The following is a 19,138-nucleotide window of genomic DNA, read 5'->3' on the forward strand; positions in this document are numbered from 1 at the left end:
CCATGGATCATTCAAAGCACCAATGAACTTCAGCAAATCTTTAAACCAAAATGCAGAGCAGGTTTGAGTTTTATACCAGAATATTTAAAGATTTCACTGAAAACATTTCACCAAGATCTAAGAAGTTATACTGATATTTTAATGTGTAAAAACTAAAAATATTTACTCACCAATGGCATTTGGATTAAATAATTGTTCAAAAGGTTTGATTGCAGTGTACTTGCTTGACCCATTAATGTGTATGATGACTTCATCAGCTTCACTAGTCTTTATGTAAGTGTTTGAAAATCGGCAACCAATATTTCTCTCCCATTTGTCTTTACTATATTCTTGGCATTCTTCAGTGTAGCTATTATACCTAAATTAGATTAGTTTGTAAGACACTATTATCTTAAGGAAACTAACATGGGGTAAAAATAGAAGCAGACCCTTACCTGTAAAATAGAAAATATTTTGTATCTTCTGGTGCCTCTTTGCCAGCAAGCCAGGTGCAATGAAGAGATGCAGTATTATTAATGTCCGTGTAAATCACACAGGATAAGTTAGTAACTGATGTCTCAACAGCACCTATAGCACCAACAATACATAAAAGGATGCACTTGTAAGATAATAAGTGCTAAATATTTACTAGCATGTTCTTATTACTCATGAATATAAAATAACATAAAATACAATTGATTACAATCTTTGGTTCCTTGTATATGTATATATTCTATCTAATCTGTCTAGATATCAAATATTTATACAAGAGTGGGATGAAGCAGTTCATCCCAAACACTGCAAATTGTTATTTTTATACCAACGGACACCATCACGTTGTCTGTGTATGCCCCTCGGTTACGGGAAACAATGTTTAGAAATGTTTTAGAAAGTTTTAAAATATTTTCTCTTAGCCCCATTCACTTGAAGCAATTTCTTTAAACCCCATTCCAGCAAACACTTAAGCACGTTATACTACATTTGATGGTCTATATGAGTACAGCCCTACTTCATTTGCGACAGTATGCAAATTGCAGACCTTGTGGCTTCCACTGCAGTTTTTATTTTAATTGGCTTACTTTGCACAGTCCACAATTTTGCAGACATTTTTATTATGCAATTAATACTGCACTAACGTTCAATGCCTGTAAAAGGCTAAAGTGACTGGACTCGATTTCTACAGCAGTTGTGTTGAGACTTTTACTCTTCTGAATTTTATATTGTATCAGTCACTGTTTTAAAATGAATGTAATATAGTTGCAGCAAAATGGTTGGTGATCAAAAATTAGCAGGCATAACATAATACTTCAGTGTTTATATAATTCCAGTAAATTTTTCTTAAACAAATAGGTCTACTTTGGCTTTTCCAAATTACTACTATTAATAAAGGTCCATTATTACTTTTCCACGATTTTCCATGTCTTGTTCACAACTCAGCCATAATTATTTAAAGTTTGTCCCAATATTCAAGTCAGGCCTTATATATCAGCCTAAAGAGTTAAAGGTGTTAACATGACCCTGTAACTTTCCAACATTAAACAGTTTTAAACAACCTTTAACATTTGGAAAACAAAGACCTCAGCCTGCTTAGTACCATTGCAAACACATCATTAAAAAACCTTTTAACCTGTTATTCAAGATGGAGAAAAGAAGGGAAAACAGTTAAAACATTTAAAATGTAAAGTATTAAGCAAGACTTTCATTTTAACAGCATCCCTTGTTCTCTTTTCCTTTACCTATAGAGAGTCTTTAGAAGGAAAAAATCTTTGTTTATTAGTCTCTTAAATGGCCCTTTTTGGGGAAAAGAGAAAAAGTTAGTTGAGGTGGGTTGGAGCTGCTGTTGCTGTTCTTTTTAAAGTTTGATCCCATTTCCTAGAAGGCAAAACAAGACAAATACACACAAGAGAAGAGAAAAGAACAGGAAAGATAGAAAATGCAGCTTTTGTCTCTGGTGTTAACGCTCATTTGCAAACTTACTGCTAGAGAAACACAAGCATGACACAGTCTTATCAGCCACTCCAAGACTTGGCAAACTTGTACAAGTGTTGGACTATTTAGACACTGCTTTTATCTGCCTCTCTAGGCACAGGCTCACAGACATATTGGAAAAGTATGCAGTCTTGGCTGGCTAAGCCAGACTTCTATTAAATAGAAGGCAAATGAAGAGGGATAGGAAAGAGAAGAAAAATAAGGTGGGGCGGGCAAAAGATATACAGGCAGAGAAGAAAACAACACAGTCTCAGACCCCAGATGGTGTCCGGGATTTAGCCAGAGCCAGTGGGGGTAGTGATATCATCTGGGTCTTGCCTTTCGGCCGAGTCTGTTCAAAATATCTCTTGGTAGTAGGATGACGAAGACCCACTGGCGTCACAGTGGATCCCAGGGTTCCAGTAGGCAGAGGAGGGAGGAAAGCCATGGTGGTGAAGCTTGCTTGTTCCTGTTTTCCCATCTTTCAGTCGCTGGTTATTGGCAGACAGCTGCTGCTTGACAAGGCTTTTCTTTTAAGGCACCCAAAAGGCAATGATGGGCAGAATAGCCCATTGCCTCATTATTTTGTTCACCAATTTTGGTTCACTGAGTGCCAGTCCCAGACTTTTCTTGTTTATCAGGCATGAGCTTAACACAGTGCTTAAGTTATAACAGTAGGCTAATTCTGTCTCCCTTTTGTACCTTTCCCCATCAACATTTATTGTATGGTATGGGGGAAGGATAGCTTAGTGGTTTGAGCATTGGCCTGAGCATTCACCTGCTAAACCCAGAGTTATGAATTCAATCCTTAAGGGGGGGCCACTTAGGGATCTGGGGCAAAAATTTGTCTGAGAATTGGTCCTGCTTTGAGCAGGGGGTTGGCCTAGATGACCTCCTGACATCCCTTCCAACCCTGGGATTCTATAATTGTGACATTTTCTGAACTTTCACTCACTTCTTACAACTGAGCTCACAATTAGGGTAAATTTGTAGGCTCAATTATTACTACACACATGCATAATTTTAAGCATCTCCATAGTCCCATTGACTTGTAAGGCTTCGAATCAGGCTCAATAGTATAAGGCTTTCTCAAGCAGTTTGCATGATGTCTGACAAGTACACATACATACACACACACATATAAACAGACCTATCTCTCTCTAAATAAACATGTCAAACATCAAAAGCTTCTTAAAATCACGTCCATTTCATTCTTCTGCAGAATTGGTTGAACGTGTTTGCATAAAGAAAGTCAGGCTAGAACAGATACGACACTGCCCTTCAGGCTTTATGATGTAATTGGCACATTTAGACTTGAGCTGGTCTAAACTGTCTCTAGAGCAGAAGTGAACTGAATTATTAAATAAGAGGGGATTAGATGATCTCAGCTACTGTCTTTCAAGAACTCTGTTGTAAGAATTATCAAAGTTGTACAGCTGCAGTATGTATTCCAGGCTTGAGGGCTTCAAAGAGTGAGTCTGGCTAGCATGGAGATGACAAGAGCTCCAGAGAGATTGAAATCAGATACAGATTGGAATGGAGATAGAAGAAGCAATGGAGATAACTATGATTCTCTGGGGCCTGTTTGCTTAGCTTTTTTGTAACACAAGGCTCTGATTGCTGATATTGCTGGATATCAGGCCAACAATGAAAACAATGCAGGATAGAGATGAGGACAACTGGGAAAATGAAAATTCTGTAAGAGACGAGTGCTACAGACTTGTCTCATGGAGAATTCAAAATCCTAAAACAGGAGTATGTTTTTTAAAACAAAGGGTGGGATGGTTAGATTTGATTTAGAAGAATGCGAGTCCATTTACAGGATGAAATCTTACAACAGCAGTATAATCTTCTACATGCATCCCTACCATCTAAAGTGCCTCTATCTTGACCTTTAGGGATCATTTCTAAGGTTGAAAAATAGTGCCCATCTCCATTCAGTACTTTCAGCATAGATAGACAATTAGTTAAAACTGTGATGAGGAATCAGCTCCACTAGAAACCAAACAGGATTCCCCAACTTATTTCACAGACCTCTCAACAGTTTTTAAGTAATAGTAGTTTAAAGTCAACCAGTGACCTACAGGTGAAAAAGGCTGTTATTCTGGTACCAGTCCCCTGAGCCAACTAATCTTCCAAGATGTGCATCTTTATGTTCTTTTCATTTCAGGATCCTACACATCCTCATGATATCTCTGCCCACTCCCTGCTCTGACAAAACCACTACTCCACCTCCTCTTTATCAATTATATTGGCAAAACCAGGCTAATCTTAACTGATACCCTAAATCTCAGCCATCTTCTGCTCCTTGGGAATTTATGTGTTGTCTCTCCTGCAGGACAAATTCTGATACCCATACTCAGACTGAATAGCACCTTGCTCCACAAGTAGTGCCATTGACAAAATGAAGTCATGAATATTCAGTGTGAATAAAGATATACAATAGTTTTCTTCCAGATTCCAATAAGAACAATGTCATGTAGAGCAGGAGATGTGGCTTCCTTTTGAAGTTTTTAACCTGTCATCCTTTTTCATGCTTTCTTGTCTACAGACTAGAACATAACATAAAATTAAATCCTTGTTCGTAACACATCTTACCTGGTGGAGCTTGAAGTTTAGCTGTAACCCAGTTACTTTCTATTTGTGAGTTGTTATAGAGAAGCAATGTCCGAATACGTGCAGAAAAACCATTATGAAGCACAGCCGTACGGGTACTGCAAGTTTTCTTTGTCTCATACTTGAAAAATAAACAATTTATTAGTATCAATTGCAATTAAACCTAACCTAGGTTCTCACTCAGGGGACCAGCAAAGGTTGATCTCCTAACAAAAGTGGTCTTTAACTAAGGTTCAAATCATATGATATTTGAACCTATATGAAGGTACTTTAAATGTAGTGCTTAAGATGGGGGATTGCATACTGGAAATGGGTTAAATGAAGGTTTCCATGTACAGAATTTTGGTGAAACATGGACTCAAATGCTATCTATATACTGGTGTCAATCTGCAATAAATACAGTAACATCAGTGGTGGATTATACCATCCAGAAACAGTGCTGATTCAATACCTCTCCTGGACAGCCTTCAATGGGCCAAAAATTAACACTGCCCTCACTTAGTAGAATTCCTTGGGAAGAGTGACAGCAGTACTGACACCTGCTATCTCCTGGGGTTAATCTCCCTTGGAACAGAGTTGTTCCCATAGACAGAGAGAGAGAGATGGATCTGGGTTAATATATTTGTTTATGATTCAAAACCAAAAGTAAATCTGATGAGCCAATGTATCTGAAAGTCATATCTTAATCAGTAAATCTTGGGTTTGAATTTGATATAGCACATTTAACCCAACATGTATTAGCCATACTTTACACTTACCGGTTCCGGCTCAGGAGTCAGAATTTCCACATTGTATTCAACAGTGTAGTTCTTTTCTTGATCAGGGTTTGGTTTCCATTGCAAAAGTACTTCTGCTAGTGCAGTGACTGTGAGAGTGAAGTTAACAGGTGGGAGAACCTGAACTGTTGATTAAGGTAGAAAACAAAAGAATTAATGATATACTAATGAATAAACTAGTAATAGTGAGTAGTTCAGAGCAATAGCTACTTTCAAGTAACTATCACTACAGGAAAAAGGTTACAGACTTCATTTAAATGTTAGACTGCATTCATTCAATAGCTTCTTATAAAACATGTTTCTTATATGCGGGCAAAAGGCTGAGAGTTAGGAGCAAATTGATTATTGAATAGGAATTTAATTAAAACCTAACCAAGCTAAAATTATTATGAAAACCAGATTACTTTAAGTTCATGAAGTTGAGTAACCTACTATCACATCTAGTTTGTTTAAAAAATATAGTTTTGGATCCTTCAAGTTGATTTACATGGATGGATCCCTGAGGTCCATGGGCATTTGTGTTGGCCCAGGGCTGTCATCCACAGATCAGTTTGCACAATCAGGGCCTTACAAACAAGATGGAATTGAGTTTTGTCCTTGGGGTAAATGTATATTAAACCATACAGAGAGATTTAATGGAAAACACAATAATTTATATGTGTAGGCTTCCCAGGATTAGATTTTTATTGTCAAATGTCCGTATACATCGCTTTCACCCTACGCGCACACACACACAGAAACCGATGAAAAATATTTCCATCGGTAATCAAAATTTATAAATAGGTAAAGTAAGAGAAATGCTGCTTGAGAACTTATTCTTGTTTGATTTGAGGATATTTTCTTTGTATATTTTGACATCTGATTTTGACAGTTAGTGTTTTAATGGTATAAAGCTTTAACTTTTTTAATAACAACACCTGTTGTCATTAAATAATTGTCTGATACACACACCCATAATTTTGCCGAACTGTGAAAATTAGAATCAATAAAAATTGGAAAAAAGGCTTAAAATAAACATTGGTATTATCCATTGAAATAATAAAAAAAAATGAATTCTGCCAAACGTACATATATGTGTGGAACATATGTATGCTGAACAAGGAAACAAGGCATAAATATTAGCAGAGATAGAAGGATGGGATTGACAATTTAGAAGGACAAGGTGACAGAGACCCCCGGGAGAACAAATGATGAAGCGTGAAAAATGTAAGCATATAAATGGCAAAAGAACAAAAGCTTCAAGTATCACTAGAAGAAAATTACTTACTTCCTTTAGCTTGCAATAAGTTTGCCTGAAACGCCATCATTCTCCAAAGGAGAACTGGAAAAATGCTCATCACGATGGCCATAGCCTGTCGGTAATAAACGATAATGGTTAGTTATCAGCACACGCCTCAGCCCATTTCAACTAGACAATACAAGATGCAGCCCTTTATCTATAAATTAACACACAAAGTTTGTAGTGTAACATCTGAGGTTGCTACATGCAAATAAACAAAATTAAGGAAATTAGGTTGCCACCTTACAGTGCCTACCCTCCACTCCTTCCCCTGCAGGTACACATCTTGCCATTACCAAATTTCTGTGGACCACCCACCTAAAGAGGACATGGGGGGGGGGGGGCATGTGGGTCACATGGTGTGGCAGATCCCCCTTCCCTGTGCAGCAGCTGTTGGCACTGGTGAGCTGCAAGCTGCACCCTGCAGGGAGAGGCAGGAGCAAAATCTGGGAGCTTAGGGAGGGGCCGCTGCTTTCCGGAGTGGGAGACTGAGGGTAAAGGAGCGGGGTCAGCCTGGGGGGCGGGGGTATGACTTGAGGCCAAACCTTTAAATTGTGTCCTCTCCCCCTCCTCCCCCCACTATCAGCAGGTACAGGTTGTCTCTGCACACACCACAACCTTCATTCTACCCTCCTTCCCTTCCACATACACTATTTTACTAACTTACCTCCTGTCAACACTGTTATTGCTGGATGTGCCTGAACTGTTACTTCCATGTTCTTGCGGTATATAATAAAACATGCTAGCAGGCTAGCCCTATGGGCTACAGTCTCCAGGGACTTGCATGTCTGTGTTTATTACTGGGTGTAAGAGAAGCCATTTTTGTTTGTATTAGACCAGGGGTCAGCAACCTTTCATCAGTGGTGTGCCAAGTCTTCATGTATACACTCTAATTTAAGGCTTCGCGTGCCAGTAATATATTTGAATGTTTTTTAGACAGTCTCTCTATCAGTTTATAATATGTAACCAAACCACTGTTATATGTAAAGTAAACAAGGTTTTCAAAATGTTTCAGAAGCTTTATTTAAAATGAAATTAAAATGCAAATCTTATTAGTTTAGTGTGATCCTTGCCCTTGTTTTTCCTGGCTGAGTTTTCCAATGTCTGGTGGCACCTATTTAGATACTTTAAGCTGCACACAGGCTTCTGAGTTATAAGTTGCTAACCGGCTGGCAGGAGGTCAGCGGCTGGAAGCCCAGATCGGCAGCTGAGGTGAGTGGAGCTGGCAGCTGGTAGGGCTGAGCAGGGCCGGAAGCCTGGACCCTCTCTGGCAGGGGGCCTGCACTGGAACTACAACTGGAAGCAAGGTGAGTGGGGCTGCGGGGACCCCGGCTGGTAAGGGGCCAGCAGCAGGAACCCCAGTGCGGCGGTCTCAGCCCGCTGCCAGCCCGGGGTTCCTTCCTGCCCGCCCTGTGTACCCTGAAAAATCGGCTCGCGTGCCAGGTTTGGCACGCGTGCCGCAGGTTGCCGACCCCTGGACTACATCTTAAGAGAGAGACTGTCTCACTAAGAACGTCCTCAGGCATGATTGCATTCCCTCCCATTCCGACTCACATAATTTGTCTGTGGCAACTACAGCAATTCTTTACATGGAAAAATAACACCGTGAAAGTATTTAGTGTATTTTAGTTTCTGTAAAGTGGTTTAGCAGCTGGAAAGGAAAAGAGCATCCCATGACCTAGCAGTTTTCCATGACCCATCAGCAAGTACTCTGCCGATCCCCAGCGATCTAGCAAGCGCAGGTTTGGAAACTTCTGCTGCAGAGGAACTATTTTTAATGTTGAGTTCATGAAAACAAGATGTTGTGTAACATCCAAGTCCTACTCCATTCTCTATGTTTATATCCTGTGGGGAGCTAGTTCTTTGCTGGTCAGGAAAGTGCATGAGTCTGGTTGGACCTGTGGTGTTTCTAACTGCTCAGTCTCAAGGGAGCCAAGCTTGGCCTCCATCTGCTACTATGGAGTTGGAAGCAAATTTGGCCTGACACTTGATGCCCTTCTGAGATCCGTGCGCATTTCAAAGAATCATGCCATGGCCATCCACATGCCTGCACAATAGCTCCAAGACCACTTGTGCTGAACGGCAGTATAGCTCCTGAAAAGCCAGGCACCTATGGATTTCACCATTGGCTGTCATTACTGTGGAGGCTGTAAGTCAATAACATAGGTTGAGTTAGGGCTACAGTGGAGACAAGCCTTAAGATGGGCTATTTAATTGTTGCCTAATCTGTATGTAAAGACACAGAAATCATACCAATAAAAATGTCTTTGTGTAAGAAAAGACCCAGTGGGTCTTGTAAAAATATGAAATGTAGCATTTCTTTAAAATTCCGTTTGCAAGCCTCATACAGATGTTCAGTTCTTCTTCCATAAACATTACTAATGATACAAAAATCTACAGACAATGGCTAGATCATATTTCTGCTAAAACACATTCAAATGACTGAAAAGTTAGACTAAACACATACATAGTCTAACAGGGAGGTCTGAGCCTCATAGAGGCAATGCAACAGTACTTACTGTTTAGTTCTGGTATTATTTAAGCCAATGTAATCAGAGTATTGAACTAGATTCCACTTATGATTACACTTTTTAGCTATGGGAGGTGCTTTATTATTCTATCATAGCTGCAGCAGGTGTGGATTATTATGTAATGTTTTAAAGAGAGCTTTATAATATTCCTCTCAGTAAATGGGGAGCACAACACCGGTGATCAATTTTTTCAAACACAGGTGCCTAAAGTTAGGCACCTGAGTCCACCTTTAGGTTTCTAAAATGCCCAGCTTTTCAGATGTGCTGAAGACCCACCTCTCGTACTGACTTCAGTAATTTCAGAACATTGACTTGGATGGAGGCAGCTGGTGCTCAGCACGCCTGCAAATCAAGCCATCTATTTAGTAGCCGAAAGATGGATTAGGGTGCCTAACACCTAAGTTTGTAAATTTTCACCTTGGAGCCAGGAGATGTGGATTCTAATTCTTCTTCCACCACATATTTTCCCTGGGACCTTGGATGGACACTAGGCCCTGGTCTGCACCACAGAATTACTTCAGTATAAGTACATCGCTCAGGAGTATGAATAAGCCACACCCTTGAGCAAGGTAGTTATACTGACCTAAGCTCCGGTTAGACAGCACTATGTCAGCAGGGGAGTTTCTCCCACCGACATAGTTACCGCCTCTCCTGGAGGTGGATGAACTAAGCTGACGGGAGGGCTTTCTCCCATTGGCTTAGAGTGTTTTCATTAAAGTGCTACAGCAGCGCAGTTGCATTTGGGCAGCTGTGCCGAGCAGCATTTTAAGTGCAGACCTGCCCTAAGATTCCTGGACCCTCAATTTCCCCATCATTTTCATTTTTCCATCATCCCAGTACAGAAAAATTAACTCTTTAAAGAGGCATTTCCATACTCATGTGATACTACAAACTTTTCAGATACATTTACCATTGTACTGTATCATTTACTGCTGGGTTTGTATGTTAAATTACTGAAAATGTAATCAAACGAAAATGTATGCAGGGTAGATGTAGCCGTGTTGGTCCCAGGATATTTCAGAGACAAAGTGGGCAAAGTAAAATCTTTTATTGGTGTTAACTGGCCACTTTACCTTGAATGGGCCCTTATACTGTGTGCTCTAAGCAATCCATTCCATGTTGCATTTTGCTATGACATTGCAAGTACCTTTTCCCAGACCTGAGGAAGAGCTCTGTGTGCCTCCAAAGCTTGTCTCGCTCACCAACAGAAGTTGGTCCAATAAAAGAAATTACCTCACCCACCTTGTCTCTCTGATCAAACAGAAGTGTAATTTTAAATCATTAGACAAGCTGATTAGACATCTGCAATAGCATTAACAGCCTATTCATTAATAAGCATGATAAGTATTCACACTGAAATAAGAGGCAAGCAAATTTTGATTACGTATGGTATACAATAAATACTGTAGAAAATTATAAATAGTACCTTCCATCTTAAAAGACAGCAGAAAAGCCAAAGTTGCAGAGAACAGCTGCTAGAAGTTAAGGTTTTTCTTACTTATTAGCACAGCTGCAGTCTAGTCCACTGTCAAGAGTTGACTGACTGGGAGCAGGTTCCAGACTCTCATTTCCCAGTGCGTGGAAGACAAGGTAATCTGTAAAGGGATACCCAGTCACTCCTCCAGAAAATGTTCTTTGAGGTTCCCAGCAGAATCCTACGGGTGCCTTTCAGATTCTTTGCTCTGTTTCTGAAAACTGGCCTCTGGGCAGCTCTCTCTGTGTTTCTTTTATAACTCTGCTCTCTGTTTAAATGCAACTCTGAGAGGTACGTTAGAAATGATGACGGATGATTAATTAGGAGCCCGTGCAAAAAAAAAAGGGAACTGTGCATATAACCACAGAATGAAGAGCTTTCTTAAGCCATGAAATGGTTTTACTTCTACCTGTATTGGCTTAATTATATACCATACTACGGTGGGTCTATAAATAATTTGGCATATAGCAATATGATATAACACACCACAATGATTTCTGTCTTTCATACAAACTGCATCCCCAAATGCTCTGCGGGGTTAAAGATTTCTGGCACAAAGTTACAATTAAAAGTGATAGCAAAGGAAATGAGAAATTAAGAAGCAAAGGAAAAAACAAATGTAGAGAACTGATTTGTAGGGAAAGCAACCTTGTCATTATCAATGGACAGTTTCTGTAAAGGAGGAAAAAGGAGGCTAGTTTTAGGCTTGGTCTACACTTAAAACTTATACCGGCATCACTATGTTGACAAACACATCCAGTATAAAGAACAGGAGTTCTTGTGGCACCTAACAAATTTATTTGAGCATAAGCTTTCATGGGCTAAAACCCACTTCATCAGATGCATGCAGTGGAAAATACAGTAGGAAGATATATATACACAGAGAACATGAAACAATGGGTGTTACCATACACACTGTAATGAGAGTGATCAGTAAAGGTGAGCTATTACCAGCAGGAGAGAAAAAAAAAGTGTGAGGAACTGTAAGGGGCGGGGGAGGAATAAATTTTGTGTAATGACCCATTTAAATTAGGCTTGAATAAAGTTCCTCACACCTTCTTGTTAACTGCTGGAAATGGACCATTTTTTATTACCACTACACGAAGTTTTTTTTTCTCTCTTCTGCTGGTAATAGCTCACCTTAACTGATCACTCTCATTACAGTGTGTATGGTAACACCCATTGTTTCATGTTCTCTGTGTATATATATCTTCCTACTGTATTTTCCACTGCATGTATCTGATGAAGTGGGTTTTTGCCCACGAAAGCTTATGCTGAAATAAATTTGTTAGTCTCTAAGGTGCCACAAGTACTCCTGTTCTTTTTGCAGATACAGACTAACACAGCTGCTACTCTGACACCCAGTATAGATACAGCTACACTAACAGAAGAGTCCTTCTGTTGCCAAAGCTAATATTATTTGAGCAGGTAATGTTCCTGCACTGGCAGAAAAAACGCCTTCATAGCTATGCCACATCAGCCTCAGAGCTGGGACAAATTCATGCCCCTGAGAGCTGTAGCCTGTAGTTATGCTGACCTATCCCAGGTGTAAATGTGGATTGGATAGGTCAGTGACAGAATCCTTCCATCAACCTAGCTACCGCCACTCAGGGACAGATTCTTAGTATTCTTCCCATGTTACACAGGCCATTATATATATATATATCAGATTTTTTGGAAGAGTTCATTTATACTTGCAGGCATTCACTCTTGCAATGTCTTTTAAGTGTTGAATGCCAGGAAAATCTTTCCACAGCAAAATGCTAATGTGTCAGATTACTTTGCTTAAAATGTGAGAAAAAAGATTGCATTTATGTATAACATTGCCTCCCATTTGCAATGAACATTTGAATACACTTGCTGCTGAGACTGAGCTTTATCCAGGCTGGGAGTTTCCAAGGAGGCAAAGGAAGTCAGACACCCAACTCCCAGTGACTTTCAATGAAATTTGGATGTGTAACTCCTTCAGGCTCCTTTGAAAACCCCAGCCTGCCTTCTTGTTCTAATGAGCCAAATTTGTCCCTTTACCTCAGTCAGTAGTGTCCTTCTAACTTTCTAAGAGGTAATTTACCCATTTTTTAATCATTCCCTCTCAATAAAGTTATACCAAATACCCAAACTATTATGCAGTGTCACAGAGCATTGTTGAACAGCTCTCAAGTTTAATACCAGAAGTTCATTACTTGAAGTGATCTCTGTAATTAATGTATCAGTTATAAACCCATTAAGGTCTATATAGGCCCCACAAGGCTCTGTGTGGGTGGACACATTTTGCAGAACATTTGGGGGCCTATGTTTGTAAAACATTTCAGAACGGTAAACATTAGTTACATTTCAGATAGAGTTCTATTAATTTTAAAGTGGCCTGAAGATTATGAACTTGTATTTAATGATGGGAATTTTTCTGAACACAATTATAAATGTATTCTTTCGTAATCATTGTCTGTGTTTTTTATTAAGAAGCTGAAGTAACAACACTGACTGTTCCTTTCTGTTGTTTTCCCTGATTATCTGTTTACCTTTTGTTAAAATCTCATTTTATCATCTCTCGATACTTGTGTGTTTTTTTTCTTTACTGTGTGAGTACTTGCCTGACTGCAGCTGTGCTCAGGAGCACCTGCAGCCTGATGCACAAGGGAAGCATTGCCAACTGTGCTCACCTTAGGAGGGAGGTCACATGCTACATTTGCCAGAAATCTGAACATTTGCATTATGATGGTTCAGTGAATAAGAAACAAGCAGGATCAGGGTAAGTACTAAGCAAACCCCTGTGGTACTTTTCTTTGTGATTGTCTTAAATGCGCCAGAGGATGGACCAACATCAGCATCTTCCCAAGTTGATTTTAGCTTAACAACAAAATTTGTCAATGGACCCAAACAAGGTCTCGCTACACCAGTATATTCTATCTAAAGCCTTAATGAAAGGTTTAAGTGAGGCATAGTGCCCTCTGCACTGGAAAATGTAGGACTATCAAGTTTGCAATACTAGGACCAGTATCCTAACTACTGTCATTATTTCACAGGAAAGCAGAATGTCCACCAACCTAATGCACCTCAGAAACTGTGAAATGCTTTTCATGGGGAAGAGATCCTTCTGACCCTGGGGCTAACATTTAATACCCGGAGTATCAAATTCAATGGGCTCTAACATTGCCTTTGTAGCTATAATTTTGTTTTTCTGGTCACAGAATTATCCAGGCCATTATTAAAGCCAGCTACAGCATATAATGTTCTGACCTCCTGTATTAGTGAATTCAGCTCACTGACTAAACACACTGTGAAGAATTATTTTGTTTTATATCAAAAGTACCAACCATTAATTTCAAGTGACCCCTTGCTCTTGAGATCAAAGGTAAGGAGTACACTGGAAAACTACTTAGCTAACAACAGGAAATTAATCCATGAATTTGTGGACTCTGAACTGACAGGGCCAGATGCCTTATTATGTTCTTTTACAAGGGACCACATAAAAAAAAAACAGGTCTGATTTTTAATTTTAAATACCTCAAATAAGTGCTTATATATCTTTCACAGTATTTCTAATGTACCTGTCCCCACAGTCTAGGCTATGATATAATACTTAAAGCTGTTAGAGTGTTTACATTTTCAAAGTTTTGTTCAAATAGTAATTAATGCTCAAAACTATATCATTTGGTAGGTAATATGCAGATGAAGAAACTGAGGCAGCAAGGTTAGGTGACTTGCTCAAGGTCAACAATGAGTTACTAGCAGAGCTGAGATTAGAACTCGGGGAGCGCCTGGCTCAGAGTACTAGCTCATTATATTTTGTAGTTTACTGTGCTTTTGCTTTTCAGTCTCTTTCTACAGACATATCCTCATAAAAGACTTCTAACCATCTTTACTGTCCTTCACTGAACCTTTTGAATCTCAGCTATATCTTCAAATTGTGATGCCAACACTGAAAACAACATTCCAAATGGGAATGTGCTATTTTATTATTTGCATTTGTGGTGTATTGAAAGCTGTATTAAAATAAGATGCTATCACTGTAATTTGTAAGGGGTTTGCTGGTCCTGCTTGCAGGTTTGGGGGCTATATAGGGAAGCATGTGATCTGGGTCTTTCTCAGCAGACAGTCTGCAGAGAGCCAGCTTTAAGTGAGTTGTGTCTCTCTGTTTTAGGGAGTCACCCGCTTTGTGTCTCTCTGTTTTTAAGTTCTTGTGTGTATTGTTCTGAATTCTAAGAAATAAAGTAGTGTTACGTTGCAACTTTCCAGCAATAGTATTTTATGTTTTTATATAACATCTATATATCATGTGAAACACTATTATATTCAGTACCTAGAGGCTCCAAATGAGATCAAAGTTCCATTTTGCTACGCACATATAATAGGAGATGGTCCCTGCATACAATTTGCTTACAATTAACAGTTAAACTATGTTCTGCATTATTTTGGTTCATAATGCATCCAGGCATGCTGCACACGGGACCTCTGTTCTGCTTGGGCTCTCTATAATGAAATCTAAGGACTAAAGACTTCGGAAATTTGATCTATTTGCATACATCTCTCCATCCAGGCAGAGCCCCGCCAAAGGTAAGCAGGTGCAACTAGGGTGACCAGATGTCCCGATTTTATAGGGACAGTCCTTATATTTGGGGCTTTTTCTTATATAGGCTCCTATTACCCCCACCCCCATCCCAATTTTTCACACTTGCTGTCTGGTCACCATAGGTGCAACCAGGCTGATCTAGCTGAGATTCTAGTCCTAAGACTTTACCACAGAATACTCCTCATGTTTACAGCTCATCAGCAGAGTGGCCAGCTCCGGTGATATTATTGCAAGACTTGCAGGACTTTTTATTAAAGTTCAGACTGCTGGAATGAGGGGATTGCATGTGAATCTCAGCTTTGATTTTTTTATTTTATTTTTTATTTTTTGCAAATGTAAATTTCTAGCACTCATAATTGCATAGTAAAGCACCCTTAAGGCTCAGAAAAGTCCAAGGCAAATAAACACATTTTTTTATTTTTTTAATCTCATTATTTCTAAACCAGCCAGTCATGATTTTGGGGGGGGGCCTGAGTCATGATCTTTGAACTTTAGGGGTGGGCAACAGTGCATCTGTATGAATTAAAGGACAGTATGGAGTCCCTCATGGGAAGTTTTTAAGTACGAGTTGGACAAGCATCTGTCAGAGTCAGGGATGGCCAAGGACGATGAAGTTCCCTCCAGCCACTACACTTCTGTTTGCCAACATACTGTAGTAAGATGTGGCCCTGAAACATAAACCCTTGTATCAGAGGCCCGGTATGTGGCCTAAGGCCTGAACTAAAGTAATGGTCAAGACTTTATTAACATAAAGCAAAGTTAAACTGTGAGCCAGAGGCAGGCCCTGCTCAGAGAAGCTGGCTAGGAAAAGGCTGATGTTGCAAAAATACACATACCTAAAAGGTACCAGAACACTCTGACACTTGCACATTCCACACAGATAACAAGGCTGACCAATCCTAAAGACTGGCAAAAGGGTAATATGATGGATAGAGTTGTTTTGTTTGAACCAACATGTACAAGGTGAGAGGTGGAACCTTACTACGTAAAGGGGTTGAATCTCAATACGTCAGGAGTGATGTGTAACTTGTTTGTACCTGTGTAAAAGAATGGATCCCTGAGTGTATGTCTTTGTCTGACCTAGGGGGCAGTGGTAAATCCCGCCACTGATTGAGCCGGTCCATTGCCAAGGAGCACATACGTACTAGCAGAACTACAGACATCTGATCCGGGGAGCTACAGACTGTATTTCATTTGGCAATAAACCTGGGTGTGTGACTTCGTACCTTATCAGAGTCTGTGGTCATTGGCGGTTCTCTCGGGGTCTGCTGTGTCAGCTATCTGCGCAGAGCTGGGGCAGCACACAGAGGGAACACACGCACGTAGCCAACTGTTATCATCATTGAACAGAGCAGAGCACCACACCAGTGATGTCTGACAACATTGGTGACCCCAACGGCTGATCTGGTGAGTAAGCGAGCTGTCCGCTGTAGGAATCATGATCTAACATGACAGAAAACCACGAACTAGGGAACCCCCTTAACCTCTCCCTGCAAATCCCCACAGAGTTTAAAAAATATAATGGGGAAGAAACATGTAATGTAATTTGTAAGGCTAGAGCAGAGACAGTAGCCTTGAAATGTAGACTATTGCAAACTATAACCATGGCACGCCACAAAATTGGTGGGGCAAGTAACAGTAACAAAGAAAGATTGTGAGCATTTATTTTAGCAGTTAAGCATTACATTTAGTATAAAATATTAGTAATGCACCTCAAATAAAAATGAATGTCTATACAACAATTGCAAAAGTATAGCTTGTATTATAAAAGACTCGGTCCCTATTACATTGTCACTATTACATTGTAAACCAACTTAGATAAATTTTGTATTAAGTTTGGGTTACTGAAAACAAAAAAGGAAAACAAACAAAAAACTTTACTATGTTAACTAACAAAAGTTGTTTAAGTTCCATCCCACAGACCAAAGACACCAGAAAATATCACACCCCGAAGACACCAAAAGAAACCCCCAAGCATCAAGAAAAGAAAAATGAAGTGCTTTATAAATAAGAGACTGGTCAAATACACCTCTATCTACCATATATGGACAATTAAGTTATCAATCAGCTAAAAACCACTAGCTGGAGCAGGATAAACTGTCATTTAATTTCAACTTGGTTACTGTGTAAAAACAACTGTATTATTGCTGTACTACCGTATTACCGTTTTACTGCTGTATTATTGCTGTACTGCATTATTGCCATACAACATTTACAATGTGCATAACCTTGCCAAACTGCTTAACCAACGCAGGTAAAAATCAACAAATGAATGGTAGCAAACAACATGAAGGCAAGGAAAAAACAAATTGGTAAAGAAATTAAGTTACACAGTAACTACAAACTGGGTAAACAAATTTCCTGTTAGTACCAGTAATAATTTGGGTTACTGACACTACAGCCTAACTAAGGCACATGTTATTCAAAATAAGCGTATTCAGTGTCGGGATACCAATATTACATCCTGACACAGCAATATTTGATAAATTGGTTACCGTCCATTCAGTAGGTTATGTGGAAGACAGTATCCATAAAAAACAACTGGATCTACATCAACTACTGGTGTATCACAGAGCAGTTGAACCAATGGAACAGAGAAGCTAGCCACTTCTGTTTCCTGCCCCGTGAAGCTTACCCGAGGGTGACAACCAGCAGTAAGGGTAATCTATAACATGGATGGATAGTACTGTGTAGTAACTAATTACAATATATTTATATATAAAAGCCTCACTGGTAGTGTCACTACTCCACATTTCTGTTTTACTTCTCATGTACATAGCAGTGTGGGACACATTATCACAGTCCCTATCCCAGTATTTCAAAACACTAATAATGATACAGATGGTAACTGTAATTGCCCTACTAAAAGCAGGTTGCTATCTGCAGTACCACAAGGGCCAAATTACACCACCAGATTGGAAAAGAATTGTTATGCTTGGATATAAAGTGCTGTTATAGGTACACATACATACATATATGCATGTATACACTACAAATATATACACCATATCCATATTATTCATATATATTAATTATTTGGTGTGCCTCTAAGGCTCAATCATAATATTACATTCCTCGGGCATGGTCCCAGGCCTAACATTCCCAGGCATTGTCAGGGAGCACATACGTACTAGCAGAACTATAGACATCTCATCTGGTGAGCTAGAGACTGTTTCATTTGGCAATAAACCTGGCCGGGTTCCTTCGTACCTTATCCGAGTCTGTGGTCATTGGGCAGTTCGCTGGAGATCTGCTGTGCCAGTGATCTGCGCAGAGCTGGGGCAGCACACACGCACGCACGCAGCTGTTATCAACATTAGATAGAGCAGAGCACCACACCGGTGACGTCTGACAACACATATCTATTACCGTGCACCATGTTTCTTCTGCCCACTTTACCCAAGTATGTATGGAAGTTCTCATGCTACGCTGCAGGCTGGCTTCTGATTTTCTAGTGCAACTGATAAATACCCCAATTTAAAAAAAAATGAAATCGGTGTATATTCAAAGAGAAAGCCGCAACCCCACCTGTTTTTTTGGACAGCTACATAAAACTCAAACACTGCTGAAAATACCCCCACCCCCAATAAAATTAATAAATGCCAAAAAACAGAAGCACTGTCTGTGGGTTAGTGACAGGATCAGTCAAGGTGCCCTACAGGGGTTAATAGGGCAAGTGACCAGGGTCCCTCAGACTTGCGTAGGGATGGATGCTCACAGGAGCGGGAGGCTCATCGTTACCTCCCTCAGCCTGGCCCAGGGGAGGCTGAGGTGATCGGGGGAGGACGACAGCGTAGAGCTGGTGCAGGTTGAAGGCTCAGTGCTGGCTGTTGAGGGGCTGGGGGATGAGATGGTCTAAGAGCACTAGGACACTGGGGGCACTGGGGTTCCCCAGCCCGCACCTTCCCCAGGGGCCGGCAGGGGGCGCTGGGCCCGACAGCCCGC

General features: G+C 40.1%; 1 protein-coding gene across 6 annotated transcripts in view; it reads right to left on the reverse strand.

Moving 5' to 3' along the window:
• The window catches only part of IL5RA (interleukin 5 receptor subunit alpha), a 37,716-nt gene that overhangs the window by 17,758 nt on the left and 820 nt on the right, over positions 1–19,138 (reverse strand). The window contains exons 1-7 of one of the 6 annotated variants that reach the window (XM_045024887.1): positions 18,912–19,114; positions 10,576–10,744; positions 6,607–6,691; positions 5,322–5,464; positions 4,546–4,684; positions 435–567; positions 171–358 (exon numbers count right to left, since the gene is read on the reverse strand). In XM_045024887.1, coding sequence (XP_044880822.1) covers positions 171–358; positions 435–567; positions 4,546–4,684; positions 5,322–5,464; positions 6,607–6,688 — 685 coding nt within the window. In that variant the 5' untranslated portion in view covers positions 6,689–6,691; positions 10,576–10,744; positions 18,912–19,114. Of the gene's footprint in view, positions 1–170; positions 359–434; positions 568–4,545; positions 4,685–5,321; positions 5,465–6,606; positions 6,692–10,575; positions 11,046–18,403; positions 19,115–19,138 lie in introns of those variants that run through there. The other 5 variants (XM_045024886.1, XM_045024890.1, XM_045024888.1 and 2 more) reach the window with 5 other exon arrangements.

Source organism: Mauremys mutica, chromosome 7, assembly GCF_020497125.1.
Source record: "Mauremys mutica isolate MM-2020 ecotype Southern chromosome 7, ASM2049712v1, whole genome shotgun sequence".
NCBI lineage: Eukaryota > Metazoa > Chordata > Testudines > Geoemydidae > Mauremys > Mauremys mutica.